The 22,446-nt window shown below is 41.3% G+C and overlaps 1 protein-coding gene across 2 annotated transcripts in view; it reads left to right on the forward strand.

The window, feature by feature from the left end:
* PDE1C (phosphodiesterase 1C) overlaps window positions 1–22,446 on the forward strand; it is a 1,454,702-nt gene that overhangs the window by 250,541 nt on the left and 1,181,715 nt on the right. For both annotated transcript variants that reach the window (XM_077269307.1, XM_077269309.1), the window contains exon 2: window positions 17,048–17,098. In XM_077269307.1, the coding sequence (XP_077125422.1) occupies window positions 17,048–17,098 (51 nt within the window). The remainder of the gene's footprint in view (window positions 1–17,047; window positions 17,099–22,446) is intronic.

Genomic DNA, 22,446 nt, shown 5'->3' on the forward strand with positions numbered 1-22,446 from the left:
GGCAATAATGGTGCAGAGCACTGTATGGCACAGCTATGGGGCAATGGTGCAGAGCACTATATATATGGCACAGCTATGGGGCAACGGTGCAGAGCACTATATGGCACAGCTATGGGGCAACGGTGCAGAGCACTATATGGCACAGCTATGGGGCAATAATGGTGCAGAGCACTGTATGGCACAGCTATGGGGCAATGGTGCAGAGCACTATATGGCACAGCTATGGGGCAATAATGGTGCAGAGCACTGTATGGCACAGCTATGGGGCAATGGTGCAGAGCACTATATATATGGCACAGCTATGGGGCAATGGTGCAGAGCACTATATGGCACAGCTATGGGGCAACGGTGCAGAGCACTATATATATATGGCACAGCTATGGGGCAATGGTGCAGAGCACTATATATATGGCACAGCTATGGGGCAATGGTGCAGAGCACTATATGGCACAGCTATGGGGCAACGGTGCAGAGCACTATATGGCACAGCTATGGGGCAACGGTGCAGAGCACTATATGGCACAGCTATGGGGCAATAACGGTGCAGAGCACTATATGGCACAGCTATGGGGCAATAATGGTGCAGAGCACTGTATGGCACAGCTATGGGGCAATGGTGCAGACCACTATATGGCACAGCTATGGGGCAATGGTGCAGAGCACTATATGGCACAGCTATGGGGCAATAATGGTGCAGAGCACTGTATGGCACAGCTATGGGGCAATGGTGCAGAGCACTGTATGGCACAGCTATGGGGCAATGGTGCAGAGCACTATATATATGGCACAGCTATGGGGCAACGGTGCAGAGCACTATATGGCACAGCTATGGGGCAATAACGGTGCAGAGCACTATATGGCACAGCTATGGGGCAATAATGGTGCAGAGCACTGTATGGCACAGCTATGGGGCAATGGTGCAGAGCACTATATGGCACAGCTATGGGGCAACGGTGCAGAGCACTATATGGCACAGCTATGGGGCAATAACGGTGCAGAGCACTATATGGCACAGCTATGGGGCAACGGTGCAGAGCACTATATGGCACAGCTATGGGGCAACGGTGCAGAGCACTATATTTATGGCACAGCTATGGGGCAACGGTGCAGAGCACTATATATATGGCACAGCTATGTTCAACGGTGCAGAGCACTATATATATATGGCACAGCTATGGGGCAACGGTGCAGAGCATTGTATATATGGCACAGCTTTATGTGGAGCATCTATGGGGCCATAATGAACGGTGCAGAGCATTATATGTGGCACAGCTTTATGTGGAGCATCTATGGGGCCATAATGAACGGTATGGAGTATCTATTTTTAATTTTGAAATTCACCGGTACCTGCTGCATTTTCCACCCTAGGCTTATACTCGAGTCAATAAGTTTTCCCAGTTTTTTGTGGCAAAAATTAGGGGGGTTGGCTTATACTCGGGTCGGCTTATACTCGAGTATATACGGTATATATTTTTTATATATTCATGTAATGCTTTTAGTCTCATTATGTCACCTTGTAGACTTATAACTTATATAGCAGCTATTATATAGTGGGTGTGTCAGGAACTAATTTTAGTGGTCCACACCCTATTTAGCATAATACTACTTCCTATAAAGTTATCCACTATTTTGGAACACTTATGACAATATACCTGAGGAAGACATTTATACTGTCGAAATGCATTGTATGTACTTTTTCTTGAGAAATAATAAAACCCTTTTTTGGATAATAAGAAGCCTTGGATCCTACACCCACAGGAGCGCAAATAGCCTGGTATAAAGTTTATTGGATAACACTCCTATGGCTACTTGGTCTGAGTGACGTAATAGCTACCAGGAATTTGCAGCATACCGACCACAGAAGAAATCCACCTTTGAAAACCTAATGGTCCCAAGTGACCTATAGGCAAGATATCAAGATTTATAAAAGGTGAGTGCCACCTATATTCACCTACGACCTTATTATACATTTTCATTTAGATCGGTGTGCTTTTTTCCTTTCCTTCCCTTTTACCAGAAAATAGAAGTGTAGTACCACTGTAATTGCAGTGAGCTGAAGAATCATCTTGCCAGTTTTTTTGATATTACACTATGAATGCTTCTAAAAAATAACAGCGGAATTACATTGCTTTTTATCACCGCAATGGAGAGGCGGAGGACCTAAACCCTAACTGAACAGAAATTTAGTCCAGTTAAAAAATGCTGTAGGTTTTCTTTAACTTAACCAGTTAAGGACAGTTTTGATATTTGCATTTTGGTTTTTTTCTCCTTCTTCCGTCAACTTGACCATATGAGGGCTTACTTTTATGGAATAAGTAATTTTAAATGACATAGTACATTAAATAAATTAACAGGAATCAATTCCAAATGAGGTGAAATACATCATTTACATTTTTTCCTTTTATTTAGTGCATGAAATTCATTTTGTCATTCAAAATTGCAATGTATCCCATAAACATAAGCCCTCATATGGCCAAATTGGCAGAAGAAGGAGAAAAAAGCAAAATGAAAACTATGCTTAACTGGTTAAGTTAAAGAAAACCTATTTTTTTAAGTTCCTTGTATTTTATTTTTTTGCTGCGCTTCTCTATTCCTGAGATGTCCCCCTCTTTCTTGTATGTAAATTTAGCATGGATCTCAACTTTTCTTTATGGGAAATTTGTTTAGGATCACCCACAGTTGGCTAAAAATATTAGATGTTTTATACAGGGGAGAGTGGGGGGGGGGAGCTTATCTCAGGAACAGGGTAAAAATGAATATTCAAAAAGATTCAGGAGCACAATGGCATTTAGGTCAGGTTAAAAAAATAAAAACAACAAAAAACACATTTATGTTACGTGGCATGTGCTCTTTAACACCTTCCTGACATATGGTACCTAATGGCAGTCAGGCTACCTCTGGGGAGCACATGGAGGGCTGTGCGGCCATCCAAAGAAATGCCTCCTTACACCATTACTGACCCACTGCCAAACCGGTCATGCTGAAGGATGTCGCAGGCAGCAGATCGCTCTCCACAGTGTCTCCATACTCTGTCATGTCTGTCACATGTGCTCAGTGAGAACCTGCTTTCATCTGTGAGGAGCACAGGGTGCCAGTGGCTAATTTGCCAATCCCAGTGTTTTGTGGCAAATGCCAAGCGTCCTGCACAGTGTTGGACTGTGAGCACAACCCCCATCTGGGGACGTCGGGCACTCAGACCATCCTCATGGAGTCGGTTTCTAACCATTTGGGCAGACACATGCACATTTGTGGCCTGCTGGAGATAATTTAGCAGGGCTCTGGCAGTGCTCCTCCTGTTCCTCCTTGCCCAAAGGCTGAGGTCATGGTCCTGCTGCTGGGTTGTTGCCCTCCTACGGCCCCCTCCACATCTCCTGGTGTACTGTCCTGTCTCCTGGTAGCACCTCCAGCCTCTGGACATTACGCTGATAGACACAGCAAACGTTCATGTCACAATGTGTATTGCTGTGCCATCCTGGATAAGCTGCACTACCTGAGCCACTTGTGTGGGTTGTAGAGTCCATCTCATGCTACCACGAGTGTAAAAGCACAACCAGCATTCAAAAGTGACCAAAACATCAGCCAGAAAGCATTAGTACTGAGATGTGGTCTATGGTCCCCACCTGCAGAATCACTCCTTTCTTGAGTGTGTCTTGATAATTGCCAATAATTTCCATCTGTTGTCTATTCCATTTGCACAACAGCATGTGAAATTGATTGTCAAACAATGTTGCTTCCTAAGTGGACAGTTTGATTTCACAGAAGGTTGATTTACTTGGAGTTATATTCTGTTGTTTAAGTGTTCCCTTTATTTTTTTGAGCAGTGTATATCGGGTGCCAACATTTTGAGTGGGCTCAGAATCTGAGTCTGCAGTATTTCAAGAAGATGCCATCTATGTTTCACAACTGACATCTTGCTGTAACAGCAGCAACCCGAGCTTGCTCTGATAGCTGCTGTTTAACCATTTAAATGCCACAAACAGTTACTGAAAGCAGCATTTAAATAGCATGATTATTGCTGCAACAATGGCATGTCATGACAGCCAGAGGCTTACTGAAGACCCTCATGGCTGACACTTTTATTCTCCAGCGAATCTCAACCTGTAGTTAGAATTTCTAGGAGAACGTTATTTTGTATATATACTACTATACAGTTGTATTGCTGTATATAGTGTAAGAAATCACAGTTTCAAGTCTAAACAAAAATTAGAATAACCACATTTTTTTTGCCTCATTAACAATAAAGAAATAAAAAAGTTAAAATTGGCATAGTTGGTTTTGACTTTTGCCAAGTCTGTAAAAGTCCATTCTGTCAAAGTATTACATTAATTAAACCATTTGGTAGACATAAGAAAATAGGTAAAAATGCCAAAATCACAGTTGTTTGGTTGCTGCACCCCCCAAAAAAAAAGATGCAATAAAGAGATAAAAATGTTGTATCTATCAAAAAGATATGCCATTAAAAATGCCAGCTTGCAACAAGCTTTTACATGGCTCCATCAAACTAATTTTTTTTTCTACAAAATTCATTGGTATTGGTATATACAGTGAACTCCATACAAACAAAAAACTATGGCAGAACCACACTTTTTTTCTCTCACAATTTTACCGCATTTCAATTTGTTTTTGCAGTACATTGAATGGTAAAATAAATTGTGTCATTCAAAACTACAACTAATCCTAAAAAAACAAGGCCCGATAAGATTATGCTAGTGGAAAAATAATTATGGCTCTTGGATGAAGGGGAGGAAAAAGCAAAAGTGCAATTACTTATAAAGATGCCTTGATCGGCGCCACTTCTAAATCATGGTGGATCTACTACTGTAATGGATTGAACACATACACACTGACCAGTAAATCAAGCCACTGAAGATCAACAGCAAAGTTATAAATAAATAATCACTTGTCACGTGAGCACTGTTTGTAGTCACTTGGCAGCTTCAAAATAGCTACAATTTACAGGCTTGACATGAGCTACTCTGTTTCCCAGATCCCGATGGTTTCCCGGACCTTTACCCCTTAAACCTTGTACAGTGATCTGGGCTTACACATGGGTCCCTCGAACAGATCTACAGAGTCAGCTGCTGTTCAGTGGTGCTTGCTGGTAATAAGGATGGTCAGATATCAAAGTCAGATCCAGGAGGTAAGGGACGTACAAAATTGCCTGGCATCAGAACCATCAGTGAACTAGTTGAGGTCAGGGAACGGGAAGAAACACCAGCACAACACAAAGTTAAAGCCAATTAGCACCAAATATTTACTGGCAATGGTAACTGACTCTCAAAGCTTTATATAGTAGCTGCCTCCCAAATGCTGACAGCAGATAGAAATCCAAACAGAATTAACCCCGTAGCTTTGGGATTGGCCAGAGCCACAAGTCCCAGGAGTGATATGGGAGTGATGCAGTCAAGCACCACCCACAACAAAGGTGCGCGTAGCTGCCGAACCAGACATCAACATGGATCTTACATAATTGAAATGACATCTCCATTGTATTGCAATAGTAGAATGTAAAGCAGCTGCATTGTTTTCATTGCATTGCTCTCTTAGCAGTAAAAATGTTGAGTTCAAGATGTCTGTTTTGTGGCATTTTTCATGGTGTTTATTTTTTATTATTATGTTGCATTTATTTGCAATGTGTTTTGGAACGGATCACATGTGTGATTTGTCTACAGTACATCTATATATATATAAAGTTGAGTGTATGTACCATATGTGTGTGTATGTATTGAGCCACCCCCACTCCAAATAGCAGGCACAGGCCACATCTAGCTCCGTCGTGTCTAGAATGGAGTTGCTCCTGTGAGGTGTGACGTCAAGGGAAAGGGAGGAACCTCAAGGATACAGATGTGTGGGGAAAATGAGAGATGTCGGGGAAAATGAGAGAAGTGATGTGCTGCTGCAGTATGAGGCTGTGTATAGAGAAGAGTGACGCACTGCAGGTAGAGGCTGCGTATAAGGCCACATTCACATGTTCAGTATGTGGTCAGTATTTTACCTCAGTATTTATAACCATGAGTGGGAGAAAAATATAGAAGTGGTGACGTGTTTCTAAAAAACTTTTCCTCTGATTGTTTTACTCCAAGTTTTAGCTTATAAATACTGAGGTAAAAATACTGACCAAATAACCAAATAACATGTAATACACTTTATTGCAATTAGTGCAATTTCTCTCGGTATCAAGTGTTTCCAATTGTATTTGGAAGAGGAGTATGAGGTGCTGCCGGAGGTGGTGACTATAAAGGAGAAAAGCTGTGCTGCAGAAAAAGGCTGTGTATAAAGGAGGAGTGTGAGGTACAGGAGGAGGCTGTGTATGAAGGAGGAACATGAGGCGCAGGAGGAATAAGGCCCCTTAACTGCCGCTGTTAAAAGTCGTATCGGCAGTCGTTAAGGGGTCAATATTGTGTTAAAAAAACTTTTGCTTCAACAAATGGCACCAGTAAACCTGCAAGACACGACACAAACCGCAGAGCAGGATATACTATATACTGGGGGAGATGACACACAGGTATATACTATATACAGGAGAAGATGACATACAGATATATACTATATACAGGAAGAAATGCCATACAGGTATATACTATATACAGGAGGAGATGACACAGGTATATACTATATACAGGGGAGATGATATACAGGTATATACTATATACAGGGGAGATGACATACAGGTGTATACTATATACAGGAGGAGATGACATACAGCTATATACTATATACAGGAGGAGATGACATGGGAGGAGTGAGGGGAAAATGAGAGATGTGAGGGGGAAAATGAGAGAAGTGAGGGGGAAAGTAAGAGATGCGAGGGGGGGAAATGAGAGGCGTGATGGGAAAATGAGAGATATGAGGGGGAAAATGGGAGGAGTGAGGGGAAAATGGGAGGAGTGAGGGGAAAATGAGAGGCATGATGGGAAAATGAGAGAAGTGAGGTGCTATAACTAACCACAGTTAAGGCAACGCTGAGCTCTTCAGCTAGTGTTTAATAAAATTAATTTTATTCACCAAAAATACTTAACCCTTTCGTGCACAGGCCTGTTTTGCCTTTGTGACTGGGCCAATTTTTACAATTCTGACCACTGTTACTTTATGAGTTTATAATTCCGGAACGCTTCAACGGATCCCGGTGATTCTGAGATTGTTTTCTCATGACATACTGTACTTCATATTAGTACTAAAATTTCTTCAATATGACTTGCATTTTTTGTGAAAAAACAGAAATTTGGTGAAAATCTTGAAAATTTCACAAATTTAAATTCTTAAATTTTTATGCCCTAAAATCAGAAAGTCAAATCGCACAAGATAGTTAATAAATAACATTTCACCGCATGTTTACTTTCCATCAGCACAACTTTGGAATCAATTTTTTTTTTGTTAGGACGTTATAAAGGTATTTGACCAGCGATTTTTTATTTTTTCCAACAAATTTTACAAAACCATCCTTTTTAGGGACCACCTCATATTTGAAGTCACTTTGAGGGGTCTATATGAAAAAAAATACTCAAAATTGACACCGTTCTAAAAACTGCACCCTCAAGGTGGGCAAAACCACATTCAAGAAGTTTATTAACCCTTCAGGAACTTCACAGGAATGAATGGAATGTGGAAGGAAAAAATAAACATTTACTTTTCTTTCACAGAAATTTTCCTTTAGACCTAATTTTTTTTACTTTTGCAAGGGTAACAGGAGAAAATGGACTATACATTTTGTTTTGCAGTTACTCCTGAGCATGCCAATACCCCATATGTGGGTGAAATCTACTGTTTGGGCGCATGAGAGGACTTGGAAGGGAAGGAGCGCCATTTGACTTTTTGAATATAAAATATGCTGGAATAATTAGCGGTTGCCATGTCGCGTTTGGAGAGCCCCTGATGTGCCTAAACAGTGGAAACCCCCAACAAGTGACACCTTTTTGGAAACTAAACCCCTTAGGGAACTTATGTAGCTGTGTATTGAGCACCTTTGACCCACAGGTGATTCACAGAAGTTTATAATGTAGAGCTGTGGAAATAAAAATGAAAATACGTTTTTCCCAAATAAATCTTTTTAGCTCCATCTTTTGCATTTTCATATGGGTAACAGGAGACATTTCTCCATAAAATTTGTTTTCCAATTTCTCCTGAGCATGCCGATACCCCATATGTGGGGGATTGCTACTGTTGGAAGCATGGCAAGGCTCGGAAGGGAAGGAGCGCCATTTGACAATTTTGGAATGCAAAATTGGCTGGAATCGATAGCGGATGTTATGTTTGGAGAGCCGGTGACGTGCCTAAACAGTGGAAACCCCCAACAAGTCACCACATTTTGGATACTAGACCCCTAAAAGAATTAACCTAGATGTCTGGTGAGCACCTTGAACCTCCAGGGGTTTCACAGAACTTTATAATATTGAGCCGTCAAAATAAAATAAAAACATTTTTACCACAAAAATGCTATTTTAGCCCCTACTTTTTTATTTTCACAAGGGTAGGAAGAAAAAATTGACCACAAAGTTTGTTGTGCAGTTTCTCCTGAGTATGCCAATACCCAGTATGTGGCAGAAAACTACTGTCTGGGAGCACGGCAGGGCATGAAAGGGATGGAGTGCCATATTACGGTACAGGTTTTGCTTCATTGGTTTGAGGGGGCCATGTCACATTGGCAGAGGCCCTGAGGTGCCAGAACAGCAGAAACCCCTGTAAATGACCCCATTTTAAAAACTACACCTCTGAATGAGGGGTGCAGTGATCATATTGACACCACAAGTGTGTCACAGAATTCGATACCATTGGGCAGTAAAGTAAAAATAATTTCATTTTTACCACAAAAAAATAGTTTTAACCTAGATTTTTCATTGTATCACTGGGAAATGGGTAAAAATGGTGCCAAAATGTATTACACAGTTTTGTCTGAACTTAGCAATACCCCATATGTGGCGGTATAGTACTGCTTAGCCACACAGCAAGACTCTAAAGGGACGGAGCGTTATTTGACTCTTGGAGAACAAATTATTATAAAATAGTTAACAGACTCAATATAAAGAGCCCCTAAATGCCAGAAAAGCAGAATCCCCCCTCAAGTGACCCCAGTTTGGAAATTATACCCCTTTAGGAATTTATCTACAATTGTAGTGATGATTTTGATTCCATGGCTTTTTTCCCAGAAACAGGCAGCAATGGATGTTGCTGAGTGAAAAACGCAAACTGCCGTTGTATTGACCAGTACACTGTAGGGACCAGTACATTGCAGTCAACAGTATGTTACGCCCAGCCTATGCTTCTGGATACATGCACCCATAAAATAGGCGGGCTCTCATCACTACAGAAATGCTAAAATATGGATGATTTACGTGGTTTAGGTACACGTGGGCAGCACGGTGGCGCAGTGGTTAGCACTGCAGCCTTGCAGCGCTGGGGTCCTGGGTTCAAATCCCACCAAGGACACTATCTGCAAAGAGTTTGTATGTTCTCTCCGTGTTTGTGTGGGTTTCCTCCAGGTTCTCCAGTTTCCTCCCACATTCCGAAGACATACTGATAGGGAATTTAGATTGTGAGCCCCAACGGGGACAGTGATGATAATATGTGCAACCTGTAAAGCGCTGCAGAATATGTTAGCGCTATATAAAAATAAAGATTATTATTACACTGTGGGGCATTTGGATTTGGGAGCGCAGAATTTCTTTTAGGGGTGAGTAGCCCCTAAAATAACGCTTTTCATAGCCTTTGTACTAGCAGTAATGTGGAAGCCCCCTATATTTCCGTTAACAGATGAGGCACCTGAGTGGAGACTTGCTTTTTTGTGGATTGAGTGGAAGCTTTTATTGGGAACATTTTACATAACGTTTGGGATCATAGTTATCCGACGCTCTACGCTTAGCACTTACTTTGGGGTTTCTATCTAAATCTCTGAGTGACGACGTGACAGATGAAACCGCCAATGAATTCACTATAATGAGGCAGCAGAGTTACTCTGGACTCCATCTGGCCTCTGTTCATCGGTGTCCTTCTTTTCAGATGTGCACAAAACTGACTGACTACGCTTTTATGTATGACTAAAAAGGCAAATACAAATAGATCAATGGCCAAACTTATCTGTGCTAAAAAACAAGGAAATGTGAAATATGTGAAATGTGAATAGCATACTGGCTTATGAACTTTATGAACAAACACATGAGATTTTTAGCACAAGATTTGCAAACGTTGTGAGCCCATTCACCAAAACGTCAAGGTAATCTCAGATCGAATGGGTAACTACACTGACTGTCTGGTGTGAACACTTACCTATGGTATCTGAGCTGAATGCCTAATGTGAACACTTACTTATGGCTAATGACAGGATAAAGCCTACTTATATAGGAGGCTCAGAACCAATTGTGTTGAGATGTAATTAAAACATGGAGAAGGGCAGGGCGTTCAAGTCAGAAAATAGATCAACTGACCGAACAATATATACAGTATATATATATATAAATAGTTTGTAGCCAAAAAAAGTCAAATACAAATAGATCAATGGCCAAACTTATCTGTGCTAAAAAACAAGGAAATGTGAAATATGTGAAATGTGAATAGCATACTGGCTTATGAACTTTATGAACAAACACATGAGATTTTTAGCACAAGATTTGCAAACGTTGTGAGCCCATTCACCAAAACGTCAAGGTAATCTCAGATCGAATGGGTAACTACACTGACTGTCTGGTGTGAACACTTACCTATGGTATCTGAGCTGAATGCCTAATGTGAACACTTACTTATGGCTAATGACAGGATAAAGCCTACTTATATAGGAGGCTCAGAACCAATTGTGTTGAGATGTAATTAAAACATGGAGAAGGGCAGGGCGTTCAAGTCAGAACGCTGACTTGAATGCCCTGCCCTTCTCCATGTTTTAATTACATCTCAACACAATTGGTTCTGAGCCTCCTATATAAGTAGGCTTTATCCTGTCATTAGCCATAAGTAAGGGTACCGTCACACATTGAAATTTCCATCGCTACGACGTTACGATTCGTGACGTTCTAGCGATATCGTTACGATATCGCTGTGTCTGACACGCTACTGCGATCAGACACCCTGCTGAGAATCGTACGTCGTAGCAGATCATTTGGAACTTTCTTTCGTCGCTTGATCACCCGCTGACATCGCTGGATCGTTGTGTGTGACAGCGATCCAGCGATGTCTTCGCTTGTAACCAGGGTAAACATCGGGTAACTAAGCGCAGGGCCGCGCTTAGTAACCCGATGTTTACCCTGGTTACAAGCGTAAACGTAAAAAAACAAACCGTACATACTCACCTGTCGGTGTCCTTCAGGTCCCTTGCCGTCTGCTTCCTGCTCTGAGTGCCGGCCGGAAAGTGAGAGCAGAGCGCAGCGGTGCTGCGCTCTGCTCTCACTGTACGGCTGCACTCAGAGCAGGAAGCAGACGGCAAGGGACCTGAAGGACACCGACGGGTGAGTATGTACTGTTTGTTTTTTTACGTTTACGCTGGTAACCAGGGTAAACATCGGGTTACTAAGCGCGGCCCTGCGCTTAGTTACCCGATGTTTACCCTGGTTACCCGGGGACTTCGGCATCGCTCCAGCGCCGTGATTGCAACGTGTGACCGCAGTCTACGACGCTGGAGCGATGATCATACGACGCTGCGACGTCACGAATCGTGCCGTCGCAGCGATGAAAATTTCAATGTGTGATGGTACCCTAAGTGTTCACATTAGGCATTCAGCTCAGATACCATAGGTAAGTGTTCACACCAGACAGTCAGTGTAGTTACCCATTCGATCTGAGATTACCTTGACGTTTTGGTGAATGGGCTCACAACGTTTGCAAATCTTGTGCTAAAAATCTCATGTGTTTGTTCATAAAGTTCATAAGCCAGTATGCTATTCACATTTCACATATTTCACATTTCCTTGTTTTTTAGCACAGATAAGTTTGGCCATTGATCTATTTGTATTTGACTTTTTTTGGCTACAAACTATTTATATATATATACTGTATATATTGTTCGGTCAGTTGATCTATTTTCTGACTTGAACGCCCTGCCCTTCTCCATGTTTTAATTACATCTCAACACAATTGGTTCTGAGCCTCCTATATAAGTAGGCTTTATCCTGTCATTAGCCATAAGTAAGTGTTCACATTAGGCATTCAGCTCAGATACCATAGGTAAGTGTTCACACCAGACAGTCAGTGTAGTTACCCATTCGATCTGAGATTACCTTGACGTTTTGGTGAATGGGCTCACAACGTTTGCAAATCTTGTGCTAAAAATCTCATGTGTTTGTTCATAAAGTTCATAAGCCAGTATGCTATTCACATTTCACATATTTCACATTTCCTTGTTTTTTAGCACAGATAAGTTTGGCCATTGATCTATTTGTATTTGACTTTTTTTGGCTACAAACTATTTATATATATATATATTGTTCGGTCAGTTGATCTATTTTATTATGACTAAAAAGGCAGGCATGGCAGGATTACAGGTCTTATGGCGTCCACAGTGTCTCCATCTGCCTCATTATAGGGAGGCAAGGGACAAAAAACACCCCTGGTGGTGTAAATAACTGTACAAGATTTAATTTTAATAAAATTATGTATCTGCTCTACAAAATGTGAATATTTGCGGTATTTGCCTTAATAAATACCATCCACACTATATCACAAAAGATTATGTGAAAAACTGACATCAGTTGGTATTATTAGTAGCAATAATAGTAACATTAAATCTACTGATTATTTTAATACAATCATCACAGCTTTTTAAAGGGAACCTATCACCCCGTTTTTTAAAGATTAGATAAAAATAGTGTGAAATAGGGGCAGAGCTGGGCTTTACATTAGTGCCTCTTTGGTGCCTTTACACCCCCGTTAGGCTGCCCAAATACCTTAGTGAAGTGTCCGTTTTGTCCTGTCACTCAAGCTGGTCAGGTCGGATGGGCGTGGTCACAGCGCTGTTTGTCCCCCAGGATCCTGCTCATCATTACGTTGGTGGCGTAGTGGTGTGCGCATGTCCAGCAGATGAATCCACTGCCCAGGAGATGAATAACGGCGCGGTCTTCCCCATATTGCCGTTTACCGGTGGGCGCGGCCATCTTTCCTGTGGCCGCGCCTGCGCAGATGGAGCGCTCTGCTGCCCGGGGCTTCAGGAAAATGGCCGCGGGATTCCGCGCGTGCGCAGATGGAGATCGCGGCGGCCATTTTCCTGAAGCCCCGGGCAGCAGAGCGCTCCATCTGCGCAGGCGCGGCCAAAGGAAAGATGGCCGCGCCCACCGGTAAACGGCTGAATAGCGAAGACCGCGCCGTTATTCATCTCCTGGGCAGTGGATTCATCTGCTGGACATGCGCACACCACTACGCCACCAACGTAATGATGAGCAGGATCCTGGGGGACAAACAGCGCTGTGACCACGCCCATCCGACCTGACCAGCTTGAGTGACAGGACAAAACGGACACTTCACTAAGGTATTTGGGCAGCCTAACGGGGGTGTAAAGGCACCAAAGAGGCACTAATGTAAAGCCCAGCTCTGCCCCTATTTCACACTATTTTTATCTAATCTTTAAAAAACGGGGTGATAGGTTCCCTTTAAGGCAAAAAACTGTTATAAAATCGTGTGCAGACCTTAAAGCATCGTCCTTTGTTAAAGTTGTAACAACAATCCAACTATATCAGCCTTATAAGACTATTGGACTATGTCTGCCAGCTGCGGTAATCAACCTATCAATGATGGCATTCAATATAAATAAATGGGTAGTTATTGGATATTGATCACTATTGCATAGAACATGATGTACAATTATAAGTGCAAATTATTTTGATTCCTCAGATTTACATGTACACTCACCGGCCACTTTATTAGGTACACCTGTCCAACTTCTTGTTAACACTTAATTTCTAATCAGCCAATCACATGGCGGCAACTCAGTGCATTTAGGCATGTAGAAATGGTCAAGACAATCTCCTGCAGTTCAAACCGAGCATTAGTATGGGGAAGAAAGGTGATTTGAGTGCCTTTGAACGTGGCATGGTTGTTGGTGCCAGAAGGGCTGGTCTGAGTATTTCAGAAACTGCTGATCTACTGGGATTTTCACGCACAACCATCTCTAGGGTTTACAGAGAATGGTCCGAAAAAGAAAAAAAATCCAGTGAGCGGCAGTTCTGTGGGCGGAAATGCCTTGTTGATGCCAGAGGTCAGAGGAGAATGGGCAGACTGGTTCGAGCTGATAGAAAGGCAACAGTGACTCAAATCGCCACCCGTTACAACCAAGGTAGGCCTAAGAGCATCTCTGAACGCACAGTGCGTCGAACTTTGAGACAGATGGGCTACAGCAGCAGAAGACCACACCGGGTACCACTCCTTTCAGCTAAGAACAGGAAACTGAGGCTACAATTTGTACAAGCTCATCGAAATTGGACAGTAGAAGATTGGAAAAACGTTGCTTGGTCTGATGAGTCTCGATTTCTGCTGCGACATTCGGATGGTAGGGTCAGAATTTGGCGTAAACAACATGAAAGCATGGATCCATCCTGCCTTGTATGGAGCATCTTTGGGATGTGCAGCCGACAAATCTGCGGCAACTGTGTGATGCCATCATGTCAATATGGACCAAAATCTCTGAGGAATGCTTCCAGCACCTTGTTGAATCTATGCCACGAAGAATTGAGGCAGTTCTGAAGGCAAAAGGGGGTCCAACCCGCTACTAGCATGGTGTACCTAATAAAGTGGCCGGTGAGTGTACTTTGTGTGTGATCACTACTATTAATAACAACTGATGTCAGTTTTTCACTGGTTTTATGCATGAGGATGTCATTATGTGTGCAGATGCAGATAAACCTTATATATTCACTGCTCCCCAGACCTAGCTGTGGATGTGCAGTGGCGGAAGAGCGGATCACAGGAGCCAGGAGCCAGGAGCCGGCGGCTGCAGCTAAAATGCCTGCCCAGATTTAAAAAAAAGTGAATATTCACTGCTCCCCACACCCATAGTCCCGCCCAACTCTATGCACTGAAGCCGGCACCGACAGGTGGGTGTGACTGTGGAAGTAGAGAGCAGTGAATATTTATTCTCTTTAATAGCGGGCACAAGTGTAACCAAAGCAGCTGCCTTCCTACAGTGGCTGGGTGATCATGTGTGTCTGCTTTTAAGGAAAATGAATTTTCACTGCTCCCCGCTCCCATAGTCCCAGGTGTGGGGAGCAGTGAATATTCTGGCAGCTGACCTCAGCGTGTAAAGGCGCATGGCAGTGACATTATGCACTGTTTACATGCTTAAATCCTCTGCCAGCATCAGAACAGGACATTGCGCTGTAAGGGAGCAGAGGGAATATCAGTAGAATCGTTTATTTTTTATGAGCAGCTTGAAAGGGGCCCTATATACCAGGATGGGGATGGGGGTCATGTATACCAGGATGTGGATGGGGCCATGAATACTAGCATGGGGGCCATGTATATCAGGATGGGGGACCATGTATACCTGGATAAGGGGTCATATATACCTTAATGATGGGTCGTGTATACCTAGTTGGGGGCCATGTATACCTGGATGGGGACATATATATCAGGATGAGGGGCCATATATACCAGGATGGGGATCATATATACCCAAATGGGAGATATTAGTACAGAATTGGGGGACATTACCCTTATAACATTGACAGGAGCAGATACCCACATAACAGTGCGCCATGGCCACATTTTTGGCTTCAATTTTTTTTTCCAATTTCTTCCTCTAAATCTAGGTGCATCTTATAGTCAGAATATGGTATTCCTCAGTGATTAATACGAGAGTGTGAATGTAAGTCAAGTCAGGATCGGTGTTAATGAATCAAATGCACATATTGATTATAGTGCTGTTCATGCCATATATCCTGATATAATTCTGATGAGGGCTCTTTGTTCTGCATTCTACGTGGAGATTACTGTGTGAGGTGCATGTATCACAAAGCAGGCTATTAGCATACTGTTAATCTCATTATGTATCGCTGCTCAAATGTGATATCGATGTTCCACGTGGAATAATTGTTATTATATGCACTACATAGGATTCAGTATGTATCAGTTTTATATATGCAGACTGTGACTTAGGCACTACATTCCCCATGCATTGAGGTTCTAAGCGTGGATCTAACCTTTAATGTGCTAGGCCTTAATTGGTGTACAAGATTGATTAGCGAGCATGGGTCTGTCTGTCCCTTGATTAAAGGGGTTTTCCCATGAACAGAGTACATTTTAATTAATAGATCTTGGAAAAGAAATATGTTCCATAATTAGATAATTAGATGCGGTAACAATAATGTTCATGTGCTGAGATAATCTTATAAATGTGCCCCTGCTATGTACTGTGTAATGACTGTGTCAGGAACATGGTCTGATCATACCACAGTTCCTGGGCAGGGGGGAAGAAAAAGACTATACATACATTACAGCACGGGATCACAGCTGATTCTTTTTATGAGGTAAAATCTTTCACTGCCTGTTTTTAAGGAATCTTTTACCTCAAAGAAAGAATCATTTGCGATCCCCTCTGTACTGTCTGAATACTCTTTTTTTCCTAATCACTGTACAGTAGGTAGAAATCCAATGATGCCAAGTAGCCACTGAATGGGGCCTAACTTTTATCTTTGCTATGTTGTTTGTCATTCCTGACGTGCTCCATATCATTTGTGTAAGGGTGCTTTCACATTGAATTTTTGTCCATGTTCATTGGTCCCGTCGTTGCTTACGTCTGAACCATCCCGCAAAATGGGATTTGGATGTATGCACCAATGTGGCTATAGACTATAATGATGATGACAGAATCACTGCGTGCTTTGACATGCATCAGTTTTGTGCCACCAATGAGAGGGGACAAAAACGCAATGTGAAAGCATCCTTATTACTCATCATCGCTTTTAGCAATCTGATGAAATATTATTTTTAACCCTATGGTTTTCTTCCTTAGCTTTGTATTGTTCTTTTAGAATGCATTTATTTTCATTGATGTTATTTTCAATACTTGCTAATAATTCTGTCCCCTATGTCAGGGTCTATTGCACATTTGCAATGCTTACACATTTCTCTTTATTTTCAGTTGCAAATGAAGCTGGTGACAAAAATGCAAGACCTCTGGCGAGATTTACAAGTAAGTAAATAGCAGCCACTATAACACAATGCTCAGATTTTGAAATTATAATATATAATTTCATTGAAAAAAATTATAGAATTTGTGCCTCTGAATTAAAATAAATTGAGTTCTGCACTATATATTTGATATTCAGGTGTCAGTGCGTTTGAGTCTTAGAAGCAAATAGGTAGACATAAACCCATGCTGACAACCCTGTTAATTGTGTCAATGTATTACTATCATGTGTCCATATACAGTGCACACTGTAGGAGCCATGCCTAACCTGTTAAAATGCAATACATGTAAAAAAAATCATACCAAGAAGAATAATTTCAACCATGCCTCAGATTGGTCTACGTAGCTATAAATTGTGGCATTTATCAAACTTTAGGTTACCACTTTCAAATGTACCAAAACTCAGTACACTTAACAGATGTGGTTAATACATTGTACAGTATAAAGGCTAGGTCTTACCCAATTCCTTAAGGTGTTTACAGGCACTTCAAAAGATCGTCATGATAAGGTGAAGGGCATAACATTAGCGTCTATCTATCATTCTTATATAAGAGAATATGATATTTCTCCCCATGTTTCCTCCTTGATCTGGATTCATCAGGGGAGTTTTTTTCAACATCATCAGTCTCCTGTAACTGAGTGAATAAGGTCCCTTCCGCCTAACGCAGTCATATAAAGCCACCTGCCAATATCTTTTTCGTGTCTATTTCAATGTGCGCATGCCAGGCAATCCCTGTAATTTCCGGGCGCGTCATATTTGGTAATTGGAATGACCACTTCAATTGTGGTGGATTGCAAAATTCACTTCCAGAGCTTCCCTCATAGCCACTGGCGTCACCTTGTGGAACGCAAGCTTATCCAAAGCTACCTCTCTGCAACAGCCGATTGGAGGGTGAGTATAAGGGAATTCTGTGACGCTAGAAGTTATTTCTTCGAGGAATTGGAAGACAAGATTGGCCTCTCCTTCCAGTGCATTATTAATTCATTGTGCTCAAATCTGCTCCCAGTAATATGAGTGAATAGTAAATATTTACCCATCGAGATCAATTAATAAATCAATTGATAAGGATTCAGGAAATTATGAAATTTAGTTTTTTAGGTGTATTCTAAAGTGCAGAAATATAGGAAGCATTAAGACATAAGTTATAATCATGGTTTGAATCAGAAGAACGGACATATTGCAGTATGCTGTAAGAAATGGAGATTGATAAATATGGTTTATCCAGTTGGACTTTAATAATTGGTGTAGTCAATTATCCAACACAATTGTCAAAATAAGACCCCACTCTAGTGTATAAATAGGTGTGACCGTGTTGTCTATAATGCCCTATTCAGTCATATCTAGTATACTAGCCCTACCTCGCCGTGAAAGTTGGCACCCTAATAACGTGCGCAGATTGTGCCCTCACTCCTCGTTGTTACTCCATGAGTAGAAAATCCTGTTGGGCCCAACATGGATACTGATTTAAGTTGATAAATGCACTTTGCTTAATGTTGCAAAATGGATCTATCCTGATCTCCTCCTCAGCAGGATTTTTCTACTCTGTCAATCCTCATAAATGTTATTTATAACATTTGTCTTAGATGTTCCTGATAAACGTGTCTGGCTAGTGGGGTGGCCTTTTTCTTTCTGATGTAACCAAGTTGTTCCCCTACTCCTCTCCTGATTTCTCTTCTCGTCTATTCTACATATTCTAGGCCATGTATACATGTGACCTTATAAATCACGCCTTCATTCTGACAATGAAGAATCTAATATTATAAAGTTCCTCTGTCACTGTGTTTCTAAAGTTTTTACCCAAATAAAAATAACAAAAAATAGATAATGTGGTTGCTTAACTGATAACAGCAAGAGCAGGCTGCGGCTGATGGGACTATTATTCCCATCAGCCTACACCTGCCACTGCTAATAAAAGTGAGAGCCTTGTACACTATAAATAAATAAACAAACTGCTGTGGGGTCCCCTGTATTTTTGATAACCATCTAGGCAAAACTGACAGATGTTGGCTGCAACCCTCAGCTGTCAGCTTCAGCAAGGCTAGTTATCAAAAATAGAGGGGTCTCTGTGCTGTTTTTTAAAATTATATAAATAAATAATTTTAAAAAATTGCATGGGGTTCCACCATTTTTGACAACCAGCCTTGCTAAAGTAGACAGCTGGGGGCTAGTATTCTCAGACTAGTAAGGGGCCATGGATATTGACCCCCCAGCCTAAAAATAGCAGCTGCTCAGAAAAGGCACATCTATTTGCACGGCTATTCCAACTTTCCCTGTAGCAGTGGCAAGTGGGTTTCATATTTGTGGAGTTAATGTCACCTTTGTATTGTCTGGTAACATCAAGCCCATGGCTTAATAATGGAGAGGCATTTATAAGAAGCCTTTCCATTACTAATACTATAGGTGTATTGTAAATAAAGACACAGCAAGTATAAAGTTCATTATTTGAAATCAAAACAAAACACACTTTTCCATTTCTATTTAAAAATAGCAAACACAGTTCTACTTACTTAACGCCCATTCCATTGAAGCCAACGTCTCCTGTAATAAAACAAAAATAAATAAAAAATATCCCTCACATGTCTGACATTCTGCCCATGCAGTATTCCATGAAGAAGTGGCTTAAATTTGGCACAAAAGTGACATTATGTACAACTGAATGTCCTTCAAAAATTGATGAAAAGACAAGAAGAAATTTGGTCTTGGAGGCCTGTAGCAACATTAAATGGGCTGCAAGAATTTCTGGCAAATACTGGGTGTGTACTGCATGTGACAACAATCTCCCATATTTTTTGTATGTCTGGGTTGTGGGGTAGGCGGAAAGGCAGAAACTTTTTCTTACAAAGAAAAAATATCCAAGCCCAGCTATGTTTTGCCAAAAAATCAAGTCTGCCAAAAGTATGTGGGAAAATGTGATATGGGCTGATGCGACCAAAGTTGACCTTTTTGGCCCTGATTCCAAAAGGTATTTTTGGCACAAAGCCAACACTTTGCATAGTCAAAAGAACACTATACTCACAGTGAAGCATGGTGGAAGCTGCATTATGGTTACTGGCCATTATTTGGCAGCTGAATTTGGGGATTTAGTCATGTTGTTGGTAACTATGAGCAGTTCCACATATAGTCAACTTTGAAAAACCTTTAGGCTTCTGCTGAAAAGGTGAATATGAATTTCACATATCAGAATTACAATCACCTTAAGCAAACCTCCAAATCAACAAAAGGATGAGTTTGCTATAAGAAGATCAAAGTTTCGAATGGCCAAGCCATAGCCTAGGCCTGAATTCAATTAAAAATCTGTGGGTTATCCTGAAGAGGATGATGTATACACAGGAGATGCCCTTGCAATCTGACAGATTTGCAGTACTACTGAGAGGAAGGATGGGAACAATTGACAATTCTAGATGTATTCAATAATACTGAATACTGTCATAAATGTAAAGGTTATTTTAGCATAGCATAAGTCTAAGGATGTGAATATTTATGTAACCTCATTATTTTAGTTCTTTACTTTTCTATTTCCACTCAGAAAGATTTCTGCTTAACTTTTTAAATGAATTGTTTAAAATATGGGTGACAATAAATGTGAATCAAATTCTGAAATGTTTTTTCTTGGTATGATTTGGTATGACTATATATGCGTGAAGGGGTTAAACCCTGCCTAGATGCCTTTAATTATAAACTTTCCATCTACTGGATGCAGTTAGCTGCTGTTTTACTACTAGGTTTGAAAATGACTGTTGTTTTTAACCCTTAACCACTTTGGGTTTTTCAGTTTTTGAGTTTCCTTTTTTTTTGCTCCCCTTCTTCCCAGAGCCATAACTGTTTTATTTTTCTGTCAATATGGTCATGTTAGGAGGACTTGTTTTTTAGCGGGAAGAGAAAATGGAAGAAAAGTAAAGTACGGTGAAATTGCAAAAACTGCAATTCCACAATTGTTTTTTTTCTTTCCATGTTCACTAAATGCTAAAACTGACCTACCATTAAGTTTCTCCAGGTCATTACAAGTTTGCAGATACCAAAAATATTTAGGTTCTTTTTTATTTAAGTGGTGACAAAAATCCAAAGTTTGTAAAAAACAAGAGGTTGCCATTTTCTGAGACCTGGAGCGTCTCCATTTTTCGGGATTTAGGGCTGTATGAGGGCTTATTTTTTGCATGCTAAGCTGATGTTTTTATTGATACCATTTTGGTGAAGATACAGTCTTTTTATCACTCATTAGCGCATTATAATGCAATGCTGCGGCGACCAAAAAAACGTAATTCTGGCGATAACAAATATGTATATATATTTTTTTATAATTATTATTTTTTGAGTGGGGCGAATGGGGTTTTGTTATTTGTCAATATTTTTAAAAACTTTTTATTTCACTTTTCACTTGCTTCAAAGGTCTCCATAGGAGTCTAGAAGCTGCAATCATCCGATTGTCTGTGCTACACCCAGCAGGGTGATAACCTGCAATGAGCACTGGCCACTGAGCAGCTATCTGGTAATGACACAGACATTACCGTTTATGGCAGGCAATGCTCACATGTTCATTGGCTGTCTAACAGGTGTCAAACATTTGGGGCGAAGACTCAAGCATGGCACTTGAGCACCCGCGATACTCAATTGAGAACCGAGCATGCCAAAGCACCCCACAGAATCAAGTAGTGGCGAGCAAGCTCACGCATTACTATCTTTAACCTCTTCTCAAAGTAGAATGTACTTATACTCCTACTTTGGGTGCAGGCTCAGTTCAAGCTTTATAGATAGTGACCTTCAATAGCAGAAACCAAGGCTCACTTGAATCTCTGCAGTTTAACCATTTAAATGCAACTGATCTCTGGCAGCAGCATTTAAATTGTTCCACTGCATGTACACTCACCGGCCACTTTATTAGGTACACCATGCTAGTAACGGGTTGGACCCCCTTTTGCCTTCAGAACTGCCTCAATTCTTCATGGCATAGATTCAACAAGGTGCTGGAAGCATTCCTCAGAGATTTTGGTCCATATTGACATGATGGCATCACACAGTTGCCACAGATTTGTCGGCTGCACATCCCAAAGATGCTCCATACAAGGCAGGATGGATCCATGCTTTCATGTTGTTTACGCCAAATTCTGACCCTACCATCCGAATGTCGCAGCAGAAATCGAGACTCATCAGACCAAGCAACGTTTTTCCAATCTTCTACTGTCCAATTTCGATGAGCTTGTACAAATTGTAGCCTCAGTTTCCTGTTCTTAGCTGAAAGGAGTGGTACCCGGTGTGGTCTTCTGCTGCTGTAGCCCATCTGCCTCAAAGTTCGACGCACTGTGCGTTCAGAGATGCTCTTAGGCCTACCTTGGTTGTAACGGGTGGCGATTTG

Source organism: Ranitomeya variabilis, chromosome 6, assembly GCF_051348905.1.
Source record: "Ranitomeya variabilis isolate aRanVar5 chromosome 6, aRanVar5.hap1, whole genome shotgun sequence".
Classification (NCBI taxonomy): domain Eukaryota; kingdom Metazoa; phylum Chordata; class Amphibia; order Anura; family Dendrobatidae; genus Ranitomeya; species Ranitomeya variabilis.